Source organism: Erpetoichthys calabaricus, chromosome 3 (genome assembly GCF_900747795.2).
Source record: "Erpetoichthys calabaricus chromosome 3, fErpCal1.3, whole genome shotgun sequence".
In the NCBI taxonomy this organism is placed as follows: domain Eukaryota; kingdom Metazoa; phylum Chordata; class Cladistia; order Polypteriformes; family Polypteridae; genus Erpetoichthys; species Erpetoichthys calabaricus.
This window is the reverse complement of record NC_041396.2, coordinates 19,078,530-19,098,881: the sequence shown is the minus strand read 5'-3', so window position 1 is coordinate 19,098,881 and position 20,352 is coordinate 19,078,530. Positions and strand designations below refer to the sequence as shown.

The 20,352-nt window shown below is 42.5% G+C and overlaps 1 protein-coding gene across 1 annotated transcript in view; it reads right to left on the bottom strand.

Annotated features, from left to right (window-relative positions):
- Positions 1 to 1,591: 1,591 nt before the first annotated feature.
- The window catches only part of LOC114647662 (CMRF35-like molecule 5), a 56,469-nt gene continuing 37,708 nt past the window's right edge, over positions 1,592 to 20,352 (bottom strand). Inside the window, exons 4-8 of the mRNA XM_028796269.2 lie at positions 18,291 to 18,374; positions 15,903 to 15,950; positions 15,643 to 15,750; positions 1,698 to 1,812; positions 1,592 to 1,622 (exon numbers count right to left, since the gene is read on the bottom strand). Coding sequence (XP_028652102.2) covers positions 1,592 to 1,622; positions 1,698 to 1,812; positions 15,643 to 15,750; positions 15,903 to 15,950; positions 18,291 to 18,374 — 386 coding nt within the window. The remainder of the gene's footprint in view (positions 1,623 to 1,697; positions 1,813 to 15,642; positions 15,751 to 15,902; positions 15,951 to 18,290; positions 18,375 to 20,352) is intronic.

Genomic DNA, 20,352 nt, shown 5'->3' with positions numbered 1-20,352 from the left:
TACAAGTTGTGCTTCCTTCCCTTTGACTCTCCTCTGAAGAGTGACAGCATGGGATCCTCAAAGCAACTCTCCAAAGATCTGAAAACAAAGATTGTTGAGTCTCCTGGTTTAGGGGAAGGCTACAAAAAGCCATCTCAGAGGTTTAAACTGTCAGTTTCAACTCTAAGGAATGGAATCAGGAAATGGAAGGCCACAGGCACAGTTGCTGTTAAACCCAGCAGATCTGGCAGGCCAAGAAAAATACAAGAGCAGCATATGGGCAGGATTGTGAGAATGGTGACAGACAACCTACAGATCACGTCCAAAGACCTGCAAGAACATCTGGCTGCAGATGGTGTATCTGTACATCGTTCTACAATTCAGCGCAATTTGCACAAAGAACATCTGTATGGCAGGGTGATGAGAAAGAAGCCCTTTCTGCACTCACGTCACAAACAGTGTCGCTTGTTGTATGCCAATGCTCATTCAGACAAACCAGATTCATTTTGGAACAAAGTGCTTTGGACTGATGAGACAAAAATTGAGTTATTTGGTCAGAACAAAAAGCGCTTTGCATGGCGGAAGAAGAACATTGCATTCCAAGACAAACACCTGCTACCTACTGTCAAATTTGGTGGAGGTCCCATCATGCTGTGGGGCTGTGAGGCTAGTTCAGGGACTGGGGCCCTTGTTAAAGTCGAGGGTCGGATGAATTCAACCCAATATCAACAAATTCTTCAGGATAATGTTCAAGCATCAGTCACAAAGTTGAAGTTACACAGGGGTTGGATATTCCAACAAGACAATGACCCAAAACACAGTTGGAAATCTACAAAGGCTCTCATGCAGAGGGAGAAGTACAATGTTCTGGGATGGCCGTCACAGTCCCCTGACTTGAATATCATTGAAAATCTATGGGATGATTCGAAGCAGGCTGTCCATCACATTGAACTGAACTGGAGAGATTTTGTATGAAGAATGGTCAACAATACCTCCATCCAGAATCAGACACTCATCACAGGCTATAGGAGGACAGCGTCTAGAGGCTGTTAGATTTACAAAAGGAGGCTCAACTAAGTATTGATGTCATATCTCTGTTAGGGTGCCCACATTTATGCACCTGTCTAATTTTGTTATGATGCATATTGCATATTTTCTGTTAATCCAATAAACTTAATGTCACTGCTGAAATCCTACTGTGTCCATAAGGCATGTCAGATATTAAAAGGAAGTTGCTACTTTGAAAGCTCAGCCAATGAGAAACAAAAAATCCAAAGAATTACGAGGGGGGCCCAAACTTGTTTATAAGACTGTATGAAAAGTTTGGCATTTTTCAAGTCAAAGTTATTTCTTCACAATCATGTTAAAGACATGGACAGTTGTGTTGGTCCCCTGTCTGGCTCATTAAAAAAAGTGCTGTGTGGCCCCGGATAAGTGATGGAATAAATAGCAATTGTCTCACATGAAACTGCATTCTAAGATGAAGCACATTTTATAAATTAATTAAATAAAAAAAAAAGCCTTAAAACTTAAATATGTTCATTGGAAGTAGCAAGATAGAGTGCCCTCCGTGTTTCTGAGGTGTAAGACAAAGTGGGCATTGCCCATTCTGCTAGGCTTTAGGGGGCTTCAGTTCTAAAAGTCTGTGAAAAAAACAAAAAAACAAAATCATACTTCAAAAATAAGGCCTGGTGTCCGCACCTCTCTGTGCAGCTCACCCTTTATAAATCACAATCACCTTGTAGACGTGCGTTCGTGAACACGTCTCGATGCTAATCGGCCTCATGCAGACGCCATCACAAGTGCTGCAGATGTTCTGAGATGTGTCAAGACCTCACATGCATTCAAGAGCATCCATAACTGAGAACGCAAGACTATGTGCCCCTCCAGCGTGTTCTGGCGGTCAGGGAAAGGCATGAAGCAGGTAGCCACTATCACCTGGCACAATGTAAGAACAGGACGTCATTGGGATGTTGTTGGTAAGTTTGAATGAAGGCTTATTTTCTTAGAACAGGACTCTCGTATGCATGAGCTCCATTAGAAAATGCAAGAGTGGGTTGTAATTTGGAGGCATGCACATGGTCAAAGGGAATGAAGACCCCAAAAACAGCCATAATGTATAGGCTCACTACCTTAACTAGTCAGGAGATTCTCTCCGGACCAGCTTGCCCAAGAAACTGACCTGCAGACAGCAATCTGGCCAAAGCATAAAGTGGGGAAAACTGGCTTAAGTCAGGGGCACGGTGGCACAGTGGGTAACGCTGGTGCCTCGCAGTAAGGAGACCTGAGGTTCGCTTCCCGGGTCCTCCCTGCGTGGAGTTTGCATGTTCTCCCCGTGTCTGCGTGGGTTTCCTCCCACAGTCCAAAGACATGCAGGTTAGGTGCATTGGCGATCCGAAATTGTCCCGTGTGTGTGCCTTGTGGTGGGCTGCCACCCTGCCCGGGGTTTGTTTCCTGCCTTGCTGTTATACTATGTATTATTAAGTTTAATGTCACTGTTCTCTGTGCCCACTGTTATGGACTCATTCATACAGGCAGACCAAATATGGCACAGAGGGGCACAGCTTCAGTAATTAGAATTGCCGAGCCAAGCACAGGACTAGAGAGCCACAGACAACTGGAGAATTGAATAGTCAGCCTAAAGACAGACTGGTATATTTCTGTCTTCTGTCAGTACACTATTTTCTTTCCTTGTTGGGAGAATGAGAACTGCATGTAGGCATTGTACTCTTCCTGTATTTTTTGAAGGTGGGACTGGAATCCTTCCTGTCCTTGTTTGGATCGTAGACAAGAACCTGCACAAGGAGCAACGAGTATATAAGAATGGACACCTACGGCCAACACTCTGAAGCTTCCGGGCGGAAGAATATGTCTTCTGTCCGGCTAAAATCCTTTCAGCGTGGCGATGAAAGATGGCAGGCTGCATAGGTCAGGCTACCCACAGGCTTGACATGTCTGCCATAAGCTTCCCGTTTGTAATGCCGTGTAAAACTGTCAATAAAGAGCTAGAATTATCCTAACTTGTCGTGTAAGCTTGTAACCGTCATTTTGCATGCTGGGTGGGTTAATATTTTTTTTATTTAAATTCAGGTTATTAAAATGCCGCAATTGAAAAAGAACACATTTCCAGAGAGCTAATGCCTCTCGTAAGGAAACACTTGCGCCCTGTGTTGGCTGGGATTGGCTCCAGCAGACCCCCGTGACCCTGTAGTTAGGATATAGCGGGTTGGATAATGGATGGATGGAGGTTGGGGGGGCATGCACTGGTACAGTGCATTGCCACACCCACCACATAATGAAACAGCTGGGGGCTTGGGGGAAACCCCTCCCCCCACAGGCAGACACGCAGTCCAGTCCCACCCTCCAGAAATGACCGTCTATGTGCTGCCGCCAGGTGTTACGTGGGCATCCCCTTGGCCTGGGCCAGCCACTCAGCGAGTCGCGCTTCATGGCTGTGGTGCTGTATCTGACGCTCCCTCACACTGCAGGTCATGTGCCTCATTTGGGACTCCATGAGCAACACAAAATCAAACCAGCGATTCACCAAAGAGACACGCATCTTCATCTTAGGTCACTGGATAGCGTCCGTGTCTCGCAACCATATGGTAGGCAGATAGATAGTGGCCCATATCTCCATCCATCCATCCATTTTCCAACCCGCTGAATCCGAACACAGGGTCACGGGGGTCTGCTGGAGCCAATCCCAGCCAACACAGGGCACAAGGCAGGAACCAATCCCGGGCAGGGTGCCAACCCACCGCAGGACACACACAAACACACCAAGCACACACTAGGGCCAATTTAGAAACGCCAATCCACCTAACCTGTATGTCTTTGGACTGTGGGCAGTCATATGTGAATAAGAAATTAAAATTCAGTCATTTCAAGAAGTAATGGCCATTAGCAACATTAGTTATGCCTTGGCTGCATTTTAAAATGAATTTTGTTAAATAAAGTTATCGATTTCTATCAAAAACATGACAATTTCTGAGTACGGCCAAACTTTTCACTGATGTGCATTATGATGGACTGGCAGGTGCCCTCAGTTGGTTATGCCCTCCACAGTGTAATAATTCATTACATTTATATAGCGCTTTCTCAGTACTCAAAGTGCTATCCACGCAGGGAGGAACCGAGAAGCAAATCCACAATCTCCCACAGTCTCCTTACTGCAAAGCAGCAGCACTACCACTGCGGCCGGAGGAAACCCACGCAGACACGGGGAGAACATGCAAACTCCATGCAGGGAGGACCCGGGAAGCGAACCTCAGGTCTCCTTACTGCGAGGCAGCAGCGCTACCCACTGCACCACTGTGCCGCCCTCAAACTGACTTAACAATCCAAATTTAAAGATAATGTCCGACTATGGAACAAAAGCCTCACAAGTATAAAAAAGATGACTGTAAACCTTCAACTTCTACACCAAAAGGGCAAGAAAAAAATATTTATAAAGATTCTATTAACAAGAAAATAGAAAAATACAAGCAAAATGCTCAAAAGAACAAAAAAGGAATTGGCAAAAAAAAAAGCAATCCTAAACAACTACATCCAGAAGACGCAATCGTAAAACAGAAGCAAAAAATCCAGAAGCAGAAAACATCAACTTACAAATCCTCCAAACGGCAACACCCAGTGGTCTACTGGCTGGGTCTGCTGCTCAAGCCTCCTGCTAAAGGTGGAGGGAGGAGCCAACAGCAGTGATGTCAGGGTGACCCCACCTCCAGGAGCTCCACCCACAACATTCATGGAAGTGCCAGTCAGAGTTCATGTTTTTGATAAAAATTCACACCTTTTTTTTTTTAGAAAGAAACCATTAAATGGATTCAAAAATACAGCCAAAGCATTCCTAGTATTTCTACAGAGGTAGGTTGATATGAAAGGCACTACTGTACATCAGTGCTTCCCAGCGCTTTTTGTTCCAACCAGCTTCTGTATTTAATCAGACTCCTGTGCTAATTAAGTGATGGGTTATTTCCCATGTTCTGTATTTTGGGAACAATATGGAAATTAGAACACCTGGAAAAGTAGAATGAAAATCAAAATGAAAATATTTTCAAAAAGACAAAAAATACATTATTCCCATAGAACTGCTTGGTATATTTTAAGATTTTTTTAAAACCATCCATCCATCCATCCATTTTCCAACCCGCTGAATCCGAACACAGGGTCACGGGGGTCTGCTGGAACTAATCCCAGCCAACACAGGGCACAAGGCAGGGAACCAATCCTGGGCAGGGTGCCAACCCACCGCAGGACACACACAAACACACCCACACACCAAGCACACACTAGGGCCAATTTAGAATTGCCAATCCACCTAACCTGCATGTCTTTGGACTGTGGGAGGAAACCAGAGCGCCCGGAGGAAACCCACGCAGACACGGGGAGAACATGCAAACTCCACGCAGGGTGGACCCGGGAAGCGAACCCGGGTCTCCTAACTGCGAGGCAACAGCGCTACCACTGCGCCACCGTGCCGCCCATTTTTTAAAACCAAACTTAGTTTATTTATTTAATCCATTATTTACTAACTAGACATTAAGCCCGTGGGTGGCGCAGTGGGTAGCGCTGCTGCCTCGCAGTTGAGAGATCTGGGGACCTGGGTTCGATTCCCGAGTCCTCCCTGCGTGGAGTTGGCATGTTCTCCCCGTGTCTGCGTGGGTTTCCTCCGGGCGCTCCAGTTTCCTCCCACATTCCAAAGACATGCAGGTTAGGTGGATTGGCGATTCTAAATTGGCCCTAATGTGTGCTTGGTGTGTGGGTGTGTTTGTGTGTGTCCTGCGGTGGGTTGGCACCCTGCCCAGGATTGGTTCCTGCCTTGTGCCCTGTGTTGGCTGGGATTGGCTCCAGCAGACCCCCGTGACCCTGTGTTCGGATTCAGCAGGTTGGGAAATGGATGGATGGACATTAAGCCCGTTACAATAACGGGCGCTAGAACAGTAGTGCATAAACATTAGTAGGAACAGTCTATATTATATGGCAAAGGACCGTCTATTTTCTGTTACAGTAATACTGGCTTGTATGTGGCTGTAATATGCGTCACTGTATTGTGTGCCTTTAATTTTCTCTTACAGTAATACGTCTCTCCAGCAAGTATTTTAATCTAACGGATTTTATGTGCGCGAAAATAAATCTATTTTTAAAAGTCATCCTATTGTAATATCATGAAAATTCATATATTTAGGAAAACACTTTACCGGGCCAAGTTTGTTAATCGCAAATCTGACATCCTCAGAGTGAACATTTGCACAACAACAAACACTAATCCCACCTCTTTGGGGAAGCTGGTCTCCGCGTCTCAGTACCTGATTGGATTTTTCGTGCCTTATGTTTTAGGTCTTACCTCATTTACTGAAATCCGATTGGATCGGCCGCGCGATATTTTACAGGTCCCGCCCTCTCTGTCTTGTGTGACGCGTCAGGCAGCCTTTGAAGCATCGCACCGTGCCCCGCGCATGCACACTTCACCAGAAGACACACACAGGGGTTTTATTAAAGAGGATTAGTGGGTCTGGCACTAAAGTAGTTGCCTCCTTTGATTATTCAGTGTTGTTTGCTCATTTTTAATTGTTATTAATATGATACAACGAAGGGAAAAACTGCACAGAGAGAGAGAGAGCAAAATAATGAATTAACAAAAGAGAGTTAAGCATTTAAATCAATAGTAAAAGCAGAAATATATCTAAATGTCTTATAAATATAAAAATCATGCTGTTGTGCTTTTCTGAATGTAGAATATGAGAAAAAAAAGAATCCCAGCTAATTAATTAAATGAGATCAGTGCTATCAGGTGTTGTCACTGATTAGGAATCCGACCGGAACAAAAACCTGCAGCCCCAGTGAGCCCCCGGGACTGAGTTTGGGAAGCACTGCATTGTATCATAGAATAGAAAATTCAGTGATTCCCAAACTCAGTCCTGGGGACCCCCCCCCTGTGGCTACAGGTTTTTGTTCCAACCGATTTCTGTTTTTCATTGAACTCTTAGCCTAATTAAGTGAGTCGTTATTTCCCACTTCCTGTGTTTTGGAGTCAAAGTAGAAATTACAAACTAAGTTTGGTAGATTTTTATTAAAATGTAATAAGCTGCTATATGGGGAATATGTCATTTTTTTTTAAGTCGTTAACAATATTTTCAACCTAATTTTCCTTCTGGTTTTCCAGGTGTTCTGGTTGTTTAATTGATTCTTTACTAATTAGCGAGCCTGACGCTGAAGTCGTCGCTGCTTTCGTCATCCCGGGTGTCTGCTGTGCTGGGTGTTAATTGTCACTCTTAGTGTTAAATGAAGGGAGCAAACTACACAGGAAAAGGGGAAATTAATGTCTTTATAAATGTAAAACCCATACTGTTGTGTTTTCTGAACGCAGAATAAGAGAGGAATAAAAAATACCAGCTGATTAAATGAGATCAGTTGTTATCGATTATTATCACTGATTGTGAATCTGGTTGGAACAAAAACCTATCGCCACAGGGGGTCCCCAGGACCGAGTTTGGGAATTAGTCATAGATACATAAAACTATTTGTCCCTACATGGGAACTTGGCTTTTCACAGAAACCTGTTAAATAAATACAAAAACATACTGTAAAATCTCAAATAATGTGCACAATGTATAATGCGCTTGCTGATTTAGTCCAAAATGTTCATGTATAAAAAAGAAATTCACATATAATACACACCCTTAACTTTTCAACATTTTAGGGTGGATGTTGAATTGTGTTCATTGCGATAATCAGCTATAAACGTCAAAAAAAAAAAAAAAAACATTTGCTGTTACGATAAAGGTAGACTCTTTGTTTGGAGGAATGTTAGACTCGTTGACTTGTGACGTCTAATCCCTGTATGTGTGCCAGTAGTGAAGAGCATTACAGTGTTGCCAGCTGGGCGGCTTTCACGCCAAACTGGGCATCTTTTTAAATAATGTTGCGGAAAAATTTAGGTGGTGGCGGGTTGTGGTTTTGGGCTATTGTTTTAATAGCCATGTGTGAGTTTTTGGTCAATATTTCAATCTCGTCAATGATGTCATATCGAACGGCTATTGTATGAAGTGAAAATAAATGTACGGACATGTATTCTTTCAAAGATATGTTTGATTGATTATACGCTGATATTGGTTACTTCGAACACTGGCAAAAATTTCGAAGTGTCTCGCTTAATCATATCGTCATCATAGGTAAATGGTCGAAACACGAGCAGCGGTACTGTGCCGAGTGGGAAAAAGAAGTAGAATTTAAGGACTTGATCCAGAGAATTCCAGCAGACACAACACAAAAGCTTTCTGAAGAATTGTTGATGTGAAATTGACGCTCATCGGGGTGATTTGAAGTCGCATTGTGCAACTGAAAAGCACCGTCGCAACAAAGCTCCTCATTCTAATGCTCGAAGTCTTTTTGATGTTGGATGTCAGCCTGCGAAGCCGGTTATTGTTGGCAGCTCAGTCAAGGCTGCTGAACTGAGGTTAGCTGTACACATTCGACATCCACGGAAGACAAGGACAGTGATGAACTCGATGCTTTAAATTTCTGCTAGTTGACAAAATTCTAAAACAGGGGTCTCCAACTCCAGTCCTGGGGCCTCGTGCATAACGCCGTGTGTAGAATTTGCACTATAACATGATGTACGGACATAAGTGGAAATGTGCTTACGCACAAAAAAATCCAGATGCATATATCTGCCAACTTTCACGTTCTTCCACTCCATAAATCCTGGTCAGTGTGAAAAGTTGTGCACGTGCCTGTTGCCCCGCCCCAACTCCTCCCAGAATTACGCCTCTTTGAATATGCAAATCAATATAAATAACCCTTAAGCTCAGCGTTCTGTGAAAAGGCAATGGGAAAAGCACGAGGGAAAACAGAAGAATTTCAGCGAATACCAAGTGGAGGCAAAGAAAAACTTACTATTTGTGGGTTTAAACAGTGGTATAAACAACAAAAGGAAGTTGATTGACTGACATAGTGTGTCGGAGAAACTCGAAAGCTCAAGTTCACAAAGTCGCACAGTGCCTGAAATAAAAAAGAAGTTGTCGGATATCAATGTCGTTGTGAAAAGGCAAGTCGTAGCCCACCGTCTGAGTGTCATATGAAAGCTTATTAGGGTACAGAGAAAAAAAAATAGGCACACAGTGGGAAAAGAAGCTCGAAATGTCAACTTTAATCTCGAAATTTCCACTTTAATCACGTAGTTTATTTTGTCATTAAAGTAGAACATTATAAACTTCATCTTAAAATCATTTAATTTACTAGTTTTTCAAATCCCATCGTAACTAAAGTAGCACGTTAAATGCTTTGTTTCGTATTTGATCTTCTATGTGCTCTATGTGTGTGAATCACTACGTGCTTCTTAAACTGGCTTTCTCTTCCTCTTACAGGACACAGAATCCATTACATTTGTGATATTACAGCTCTCTGAATAATTAAAATACTGAGATGTATACGTGATATCATTTTCATGATGATAGGAGTTAAAGCGTATTATTAAACATGGGAACACGGTGGCGCAGTGATTGTTCATGTATCACGCAAGAGGCTTGCGGCGCCATGCACGACCTTCGATGAAATACTTTATTACAGCAGTACTGTCTCTTTCAAAACGTACTCACCTCCAATTCCTGTCCTTACTTTTCATTCTCCAAATACCCAATCGCCACACAATCAGCTCTGTAATAGTTAAGCCATCTGTAAGCTTAAAACGCCAATTCTTCAAAAATTTTAAGGAACATTGAAATATCTTTGTAGTTCTTATTTAATTATTCTATCCATCTATCCTTCCAGTGTTGCGTCAGCACCAGCAAGAATACAGCGTGAGGCAGGAACAATCCGTGAATGGAGCGCCAGCTCCTCACTAGCACTGCGGCACTGTGTCCTCACATGTTTAATTATTAAGAATATAGATTATTTAAATGAAGTTAGTTTTATCTGTATAATATTTTAACATATTTTCCCGTATTTCATCTTAAAAATGATATCGTCATCGTATGTAAATACATGCTTTATAAAGTGGCTCAGGTTGTGCAATATTATAACTGTATCGCAAGTTTACATTGAGGTGATTGTACTTATAAGTAAACAGTTCTACAAGGAGCACTTGATGGACTGATTGAGTGCGTTTAGAGTTCTTGGGATGAAACTGTTTCTGAACCGCGAAGTCCGTACAGGAAAGTCTCTGAAGTGTTTGTCATATGAGAGCAGTTTAATAGGCAGCATGGCTGAGGCAGTGTGTGCTTGATGCTGTATCCTGATAATTCTCTTTCCGATCAGCTGCTGCTGTGATTCCCCACTCAGATACAGTGATATAAATACTCCGAGTGGTGCAGTGAGAGTAATATGGAAAAAGATGATCTGCTGTGGCAACCCCTAATGGGAGCAGCTGAAAGAAGAAGAAGAAGAAGAAGGTGTAGTGAGAGTAGCAACGCTAAAGCAGTTATGGTATTTGGAATAGTTTGACCATTCTGTCGACCATTATATTGCTACAGGTTAATTACAATCAGATGCATTACACTAATAAACAATATGCGGTTAATTTCAGTGTATTTATAAAGCCGCGTTAGGGATATGGATCTAAAAAAGAAAGGGAAACCACACAGGAAGAGTAGCACTGCTTTGACGCTGGGTGCCGCCAGTCTGCAAAACCGAGCGTAGAACTTGCGTACGACAGGGTATGAGCTACCGTGGAAATGTGCGTGGCTTTATGCCAAGTTTAGGTTTTATACATCGTGATTTGAACGTGGAAACATTCGTACGCAACATTTTTGTGCGTACGCACCGTTTATACATGAAGCCCATGGAGAGCTACTGTGGCTGCAGGATTTCATTCTAACTTTTTTCTTAATTAGCGACCAGTTTTTGCTGCTAATTAACTATTTCCCTTTATTTTAATTGACTTTTCTTGAGACTTTTACCACTGAATTGATTCTTTTTTCCTTAAATGGCACCTAACATAAATTTGATGTGAAGTGAGCCAACAGATGAGCAACTAATTTGGGGCATCAAACTCCAACCAACTTCACTTCATTCAGTCTCTTAATTTAAAGCCAATTGTCTTTGCTAATTAAACCTGTTATTTAATTCCATGGCGTTCATTCTGTCACGGCAGACGTTTCCAAAACCTTTGATTTTCTTTAAGAGTGCTGTCTGTCAAAATGTTTTATGGACCTGAGCAGAACAACATTACTGAGGCTTTCACCTTTCTTTATTTTCAGTTACTGTGTGATGGACGCAGGTTGTCGTTTATGTGTTGGATCATTTTGTGTCTTAATGTTGTTCAATTGCTAAAAAAAGAAATAATTAAGGTGCCCGAGTCTTAAGTTGTGCATCAATTAAAATTAAGGAAAAGAGTTAATTAGCAGCAAAATCTGGTCACTAATTAAGAAAAGGGGTAGAATGAAAATCTGCAGCTACTGCAGCCCACCAGGACCGGAGTTGGAGACCCCGGTTCTAAAACATTTATTCTTTTCTTCTATGCCGTTAAAGTAATTCTTGTTAGCAGCTAACACTGTCGTACACCCAGACACAAAATGGTGTCTTGCACCTTGCATTCCATGAACAATTCATTTATTTGTCTTTGTTTGTTCTGCATACACTACGTTTATTTGTTTATTCTTTCCTCTTAGCGTGATTCTTATTTTTTGCGTTTGCATTAGCTCTGACACTGTTGATGTGTGTCGCTATGCTGCACTGAATGTCATGTTGTGTCACTGGCTGCGACTGATATTCTAGTTAAGGAAACAAATTTATGCAGTTTGCATGTAGAATAATAGAATGTTTCCGGAATGATCTTCAAATGCAAAACACTGCAGTAGTGGAAAAACGAGAAGTTTTGATTATATTTCTGTTATATTGTGTGACAATGTCGGTCACCCTACAGACTCCCTCTTCCCACATGGGAGTCTGCTGAACCAACACCGTCGATAGTTATGACCAAGATGAGCGGACATACGAGGACAATTCACTGATGATGCCAGAGGATGGTGGAAAAAGTGCTCAAGTGCTTTTATTTTACCGAAAAGTCAAAACACAAGTAAAACCAACAAAAGTGTCAACTGTGCAGTGTTCTAAAAGAAGTACACAAATAAATCCAATGAAAAGTGGGAATAAAAGTTAATAAATAAATCCATTTAAAATACGAGCTTAAAATGCAGTCTAACTCCTCCTGATCTCAGCCCACCTCCTCTTCATTCTCCCCGGCTCACCCATTGCGTTGATTTGTGTGTGAAGCCATTGCTTTGTGTACTTTTCAGAAAACAGCCCGGCAGCCGCTCGCCGCCCACACTGGCGTCGGCGGCTAACACACAACGACAGCGCACTGCATGCAGCAACCGACGTTTCAGATTAGATTTATGTGAGAAATTGCTTTAAAAAATTATGTTGTATAATGTGCACCACGTTTTTAGCAAACTAAAATGAGTAAAAATTTATAAGCGTGATTTTATAGTAAATAGGCGGATAAGAACTGTTTGAAATGACTGATTTTTATAATCGAAAAAGTACCGATTTTTTATTTATTACTCACATATGACAACAAAGACTCGTTGTCAGCAGCCATTCCTTCAGTGTCCTTACGGTCAACCCCATAGCTTTTCCTTAATTAGTCATTTTACATCCTAAATGATTATTAGAGAAACCTCTGTAGTTGAATCATCACTGCTGACACCCGTTATTCTGTTCACTTGTGCTGTCAGCTCCTGGCATTCCTAAAGTCCAGTTCTGGGTTCAAAAAAATGGCCAAAATGCCACAGCTTTCTCAAGAAACATATCCGTCTGTTTTTCTTGCAGAATGGAGGCCATTCTGTGTGACAGATTGACAAGAACCTCATTTCAATCAGTCATTTCAAGCTGAATTAGCAATTAGCAACACCAGGAATGACTTGGCTGTGTTTTTAAATCATATTAATGGTATCTTTAAAAAAAAAAGTGTCAATTTCAGTCAAAAGCATGAACATTTCTAGGCATCTCCAGACTTTTAACTAGTAGTGTAGATCATAAATACAAACAGAAAATACAAATATGAAAAACTAGGGGGCTTTGCTCGCCAAACCTCAGCAACTTCACGCCTCTGCCGCTCACGTATGTGGATTTCACTTTCACCAAACAACAAAACTTTTAATTCTCACGGATAGGCCTCTTCATTGGGAAGAAAGACAACTTTTCCCTGATGGCAACACGAATTACACGATCTACAAGTCTCCGACTTAAAGTTTAAAGCCAAATGATATCTACATACTTCTGTCATATCACCTATATCCATATATTCAATCTCTTTTCGCTTTTACCTTTTCGTCAAGATCGCATGAATTTGGATTCTGTGTTTGGAATTCCATCGTGACAACGCAACGTATAACTGCCGGTGAGTAAATGACAAATAAAATTGAATTGATTGATTGAATATCGTTTCTTTCTCCCTACACGAACTGTGTGTGACAATAGCATTCACACAAATGAGATATGATTGAACCGTGTGCGTGGCTGTAAATGTTTTAGATGTGGGCAGGACTTTTCCAAATCTCTTTGCATAAAGTGTTGTCTCACGGGGCTTGAAATTTTCTCTCGCGGGATTTCACTTTCACCAAACAACAAAACTTAATTCTCGTGGATACGCTTCTTCATTGGGAAGAAACACTACTTTTCCCTGATGGCAACACGAATGAGACGATCTACAAGTCTCCGACTTAAAAGATTAAATCCGAACAATATTTTTGATATCTTTTTGCTGTTGTTATTTCACAGAGTAATTTCTGTTTATTTGCGCTAATGCGATCTTTACTATCATTTTTGCAAGACTTTCAAATTTTCGTACTTCCATTATCTCTGAATGTGTACTGCACTGTTTTTGAATTCTTTATGACGTTCTACTTTGTCATCTACTCTTTGTCTTTTATTTCCGGCCCCGGGTGTAGTTAAATCTCTTGGCACAAAGACTTGCCTTGCAGGATGTGAAAAAGTTACGTCTCGTCTCCTTCCAAGATTTTTTTTATTATAATAGAGAGATAATTCAAAAAATGACAATAAAATATAAAATACACAAAGATTAAGATTGTTACATAACAAAGTGGCACATTTATTTTTTTAACTCAGGGGGTGTTTAATTCTATTTTCAACCACTGGACTAATTCCCTTCATAATTTTAAACACTTCAGTCAGGTCTCCTCTTCATCTTTTTTTGCTTAAACTGTAAAGGCTCAGCTCTTTTAATCTTCCCTCATAATTCATCCCCTGTAGTCCTCTAATCAGCCCAGTCGCTCTTCTCTGGACCTTCTCTAGTGCTGTTATGTCCTTTTTGTAGCCTGGAGACCAAAACTGCACCCAGTACTCCAGATGAGGTCTCACCAGTGTGTTATAAAGGCTGAGCAGAACCTCCTGTGACTTGTACTCCATACATCAAGGCGCTATATAACCTGACATTCTGTTAGCCTACATTAATATCCCTATAGTGAGCACATTATGCAGCAAAAACAAATTATTACAACTGAACCCCAACAATATCTGTATATTAATTATTTGTTACATAACTGTCAATTGACAACAAAGTTGTTTGTTAAACTGTGGAGCAGAGGGGTAAACCAAGACGTAGTGTGACTTTGTCCCCAACATCACAGAGGGCACTGCACATGTATCATACATTTGAACATTAGAGAAAGCCATTCAGGCCCAAAAAGCTCGCCAGTCCTATCAACTTCATTCTTCATAAATAACATCAAGTCGAGTCTTGAAAGTCCTTAAAGTCTTACTGTCTACCACACTTCTTGGTCGCTTATTCCAAGTGTTTATCGTTCTTTGTGTAAAGAAAAACTTCCTAATGTTTGTGCGAAATTTCCCCTTCACATGTTTCCAACTGTATCCCCATGCTCTTGATGACCTCATTTTAAAGTCACTGTCTCGATCCACTGGGCTAATTCACTTCATAATTTTAAACATTTCAATCAGGTCACCTCTTAATCTCCTGTGAAGGCTCAGCTCTGTTCATCTTCCCTCATAATTCATCCCCTGTAGTCCTCTAATCAGCCCAGTTGCTCTTCTCTGCGCCTTCTCTAGTGCTGTTATGTCCTTTTTGTAGCCTGGAGACCAAAACTGCACCCAGTACTCCAGATGAGGCCTCACCAGTGTGTTATAAAGCTTGAACATTTGTTGCACATTTATAAACTGTACTATGATTATGAAGAAATAAATTCAACCTGAAAAATCCCAAACATCTCCTTTAATATCCATATGGGCACTGTATCCCATATACAGTACAACAGTAAATAAGTGGGTGCTATACAATGCCCTGTTGACTTAACTAAATAAATGTTACATTTACATTTTCCACTTTTCTACTACATGGTGACACAAGTGGCTAATGCCACCACTGCCCATTCGCCTAACCATCACCTGTATTGGGGATGTAGAATAAAAATCAAACTGCCCAGAGGAAAATCAGACAGACATCAGGATAATCTACAGACATGAGACAGAACACAGAAAAGAGCAACAGCATCGGAAACTTGGACACCAGGAACCATGTAGTGTAGCAGTTCAGTTCAGATGGAATAACAAGCAGGAATGAAGTTCAGCCATTAAATAAAAAAGTGGCTCCTCGAAGCCACTAAGAACTCAACACAAGAAAAGATGACATGACACCTGGCTGATCCTTCAGGGTAAGCATGGATGAAGTCCCCCCCCATGTACACTCACCTGTGAGTTTCCACTTTGGCTTCTTCATCCAGAGGAGCAAAACAACTAGAAGAATCACTAAGAGCAGCCCTCCTAGTGTGGCTCCGACGATGACCCCTACTGGTAGAGCTGTGAAAAGTAATGAGGGGTAAGAAACAGCACCCCAGTGACCCCAACAGTCGTAGCAGCCATGGCCATAAAAGAAGGAGGGACATCACCAGCTGTCTCTGTAATCTCATTTTAATGGATTTAGTTGGAAGCGGTGTCATTGCATCACTTACCGTCTTTAACGTGGCTCACTGGAGAAGAAGCAGATGGGACAGGAGAGCCTTGGAATAAAAAAAATGAGAAATGTTAAGGAATTAGCAGACCCCCATAAAGCATCTAACATATGAGCTGCCCTTCATTTATTTCTAGCAGTAGCAGTCATTTTGACACATGTACCGAGTACGGTCACACATAGACTTGTGGCTCTATTTGGCCATACGTCGATCACAAAGTGTACACATCATTGCAAACTGACCCTAGGTGGGTCGCTGGTAGACGCACTTTAAAGTGCCAGGACAGAGCAGCACAAACGGATCTTCACGTCTCAGTGTCTGCACTCCATCAATCAGGCGTTTTATGGTAGAACTAGACAAAGAGCCCGTTTCGACAACGTAAGATGAAACGGGCACGAGTGGAATAGTAATAAGTACCAGCAAGGCCGCGATTCTCGAAAGAATCGCAAATCCATGAATGGCAATCACTTTCTGTTCACTCTGATACTTGGAGGGATGAAAGGTCATGGAGGGTGGGTGCGTCCTGGGACAGTTCATTTAATTAAATAAACATATTTGTACTACAGCGGTTTCTTTTTGGAGCTGTGACTCAGTTGTAGGTGCCTTCGTTTATTGTTTTCAGCCATGCAGTCGCGTGTTTGTTTTTCTATGGCTGTGTCGTCAGCGAGAAGTCGTTTGCTGACGGCGGCGGATTCGCGTGCGGAAGTGGCCATGGCGGCGGATCCGGGCATGGAGGGCCACATCACTAAACGAGCGTGGTATATGCGGTGGTGTGGGCGGTCGCGCTCGGGCGGCTGTACAACCTGGCGTGCACGCTTTACCTCAGGTTTAGTGTACAGGTTGTAGCCATGGTAAAGTTTTCCATCCATCCATCCATTATCCAACCTGCTGAATCCAAACACAGGGTCACAGGGGTCTGCTGGAGCCAATCCCAGCCAACACAGGGCACAAGGCAGGGAACCAATACCGGGCAGGGTGCCAACCCACCGCAGGACACACACAAACACACCAAGCACACACTAGGGCCAATTTAGAATCGCCAATCCACCTAACCTGCATGTCTTTGGACTGTGGGAGGAAACCGGAGCGCTCGGAGGAAACCCACGCAGACACGAGGAGAACATGCAGGTAAAGTTTTCATTTAATTAAATAAACATATTTGTACTAAAGCAGTTTCTTTGTGTGGGTGCCCTCATTCATTCGTTTTATCCATACGGGCTCGTTTACAGGTCGTAGCCATACGGGCTTGTGTTTGTATTTAGTTGAGCTCTTTCAGTGTGGATTAGTTGAGCTGTTTCTTTTTGCAGCTGTGACTCCGTTAGCTATACAGTAAGTCGTTTACTGTTAGGAATTATAATCGCACTTACGTTTAATACGGAGCGTTCGTTTATTGTTTTTTTCCATCTGGTGTCGTTTCTGTGTTTTCTGTGGCTGGACTGTTAATGATGTATTACTGTAATACTGTAATGTGATTCAAATATGCTGTGTAGTCTGGACGTCTGGGGATTCCGTACTGTAATACTGTAATGTGATTCATATATGCGCTGAATCGTTTCGTGTTTGTTTTCTCCATGGCTGTGTCGTTAGCTATGGGCTCGGATTTGTATTTCCGTTAGTTGAGCTATTTCGTTTTTGAGCCGTGACTCCTTTGCCTTGGAGCTGTTTCGTGCGCTTCATTTGTCTAGCGGGTGTGTTTTCTGTGGCTGTGTCGTTAGCTATGGGCAGGCTCGCGGCAGTGCGCGTGCGCTTCGATGCACCTTGCGCCCTGCGTCCATAACCTTCGGTTAGTAATATGGATAAGCACCACAAACCTGATATAGGTGTATTGAATGAATGCGTAATTGAATCAGAATGCGTAATTAGGCCTCGAGCTGTAGTCGAAATCGCTTTTCAGGCCTCTAGAGCTTTAATCGAAGTCGCCTTTCTCTTTGAATTTTCGCGGCCGTAAATCCGCCGCCTGCCGCGATGTTGGGGTTGGATGTCGGTCGAAGTCGCCTTTCTCGTTGAATTTTCGCGGCCCTAAATCTGCCACCTGCCGCGATGTCGGTCTCGTAAGATTTTTCAGCCAGCTACACAGAAGGCGACTGCGCATTCGGCTTCGGACGGACGTGAGTGAGTGAATGAGTGAGGAGGCTGGCGAATTATGTATTAAGATGGTTAGCTGGAGACCACTTTTACCAAACAGCATTTAAAGGACTCCAAGAACATGCAGGAAAAAAAAAGAAGATTCTCTGGTCTGATGAGACAAAAACTGAACTCTTTGGCCAGAACACCAGGCACTATGTCTGGTAAAGACCAGGGGAACTCGTGTATAAACAGTGTGTACGCCTGTTTCCACGCTCACTTTGAGATACTGTACTTGTAATCTAATGAAACCCAAGCACTTACCTGTCTCCTCAGTGGCTTCAGGGCTGGTTCCGAAGGTCGGTGTGCTGGGGGCTGCTGTCGAAGTCATCTGGACGGTGGTGGGTGCTGCATTTACACAAATGAAAAGATGAAAACGACAAAAATTGGACCATCTAGTGATGAAAGAGGAACATCGATCCAGAAAATAACACCCATTGTCTGGGAGTGTTCTCCGGTGATGTTCTAAACAAGGTAGACACGGACAAGTTGGAAAAATTCAGAATGACCGGGAGCAAAAGATAAGCAAAGCCTCTAAGGGAGAGTCGCCATCTGAGCTAAAGGTCAGTGTACTGTTCTTGTCTTTGGTGTTTGAACCGGAAACTAAACAGCAGCCAAACTCCACAAAAGATTAATAGAGTCAGGAGGTAGCACCTTGCTCCAATTTTAATTTGATTTAATGAAGTTAGAGTGAAACTGAAAAGAAGTAAAATACAAATAATTACTGATTTAAATAAACAATACAGTAATCCCTCACTTATCGCGGGAGATAGGTTCCAAGGCCGACCGCGATAACTGAATTTCCGCGAAGTAGGGACACTATATTTATTTAATTATTTAACGTGTATTTGGACGTTTTTAAACCCTCCCTGTATTGTTTACAACCCACCATTTACTCTATTAAAAACAGGGACAACTGCTAAGCAATATGAAATCGGTAGATAAGTTTACACTTACTGTATAGCGAAGTACACGTAGCAGCTTGAAGGCGGTCATGACGTCGTCGACCTTGTTGCAAAGATTCCTAAAGCAGATTCCATCCAGACTACTGCCTTATCACGTCCACTTGCAACTCATTTTGCACCCTGGTTAAACTCCTTTTTAAATAAAAAGAATCGATGTCCTGCAGCGGTGTAGCTGTTCCCTTCCTTCAGCATATCCAAAACTTTTACCTTTTCTGCAATCATTTGCATCTTCTGTTGCTGCTTGGACACGGCCCCTGAAGCAGTAGCGCGTTAATGATGAATGAGTGAGATGAGACTTCTTGGTTAATGCAACACTCAGTCGCTGAGCCAATCAGCAGCACACAGGAACTTAACTGCGTGCTCTGATTGGATAGCTTCTCAGCCATCCGCCAATAGCATCTCTTGTATGAAATCAACTGGGCAAACCAACTGAGGAAGCAAGTAAAAAGACCCATTGTCCGCAGAAACCCGCGAAGCAGCGAAAAATCTGTGTTATGTATTTAGATATGCTTACATATAAAATCCGCGAAGTCGTGAATCCGCGAAAAGTGAACCGCGAAGTAGCGAGGGATTACTGTATAACTTCGCTCTATACTTATCAAATTAACTTAAAATAATACTTACAGGATTTACTTTGATACTTTTACTAACACTGACTAATCGTGAAACATACTGTCAAACTACTGACTTCCTGTAATTCTATTTCGGCTTACTTACAACTATGTACATGAATATTCATAAGGTTATATTAATATTCCTTTGAACATCAAACAGCCATTCTGCATGGCAGAACAGTCAGCATGAAGAAGCTGATAACACACAAGACCCATGGTGAAGCGAGTAAAGGGTCCATGGCAGTGAGGGTTTGTCTTTATTGAAAACCAGTGCAGCTCAGGTTTGATGGGTGTGGTGGGTGTGTGCTGTGGCAAAGCCAAGCAGCCCCATGGTGTCATATGGGGAAGATGGCTGATGACGTATTCATGTGCAAATGTGAGGAGTTCAGCCGTTTCCCTCATTGACACTCCTTGGCTTGTTAATGCACCCACAAGTATAAACAGCACCTGAGCAGAATAGAAGAGAGAACCAAGTGAGAAATCAAAGGATAGAAATCGGTTGGGTGATGAGAGAAAGCAACGAAATGTTCAGGAGGAGTCTAACGAAGGAGCTGAGCGAGAGGCGCTCTTGGGATGGAACGGATCACTCCTGCTGCACTTTGGAGGGCAGGAGTGATCAAGGTGTTCCTAGGGATCCTGTAGACACAAAGGTGTAAGAAAAATGGATTCAGGCTCAATGTCCCCTGCTGGGAGTCAAGGAGGACCCCTTTTGCCAGGCTCTCGGCCCCAATGAGTATACTTCGAAGA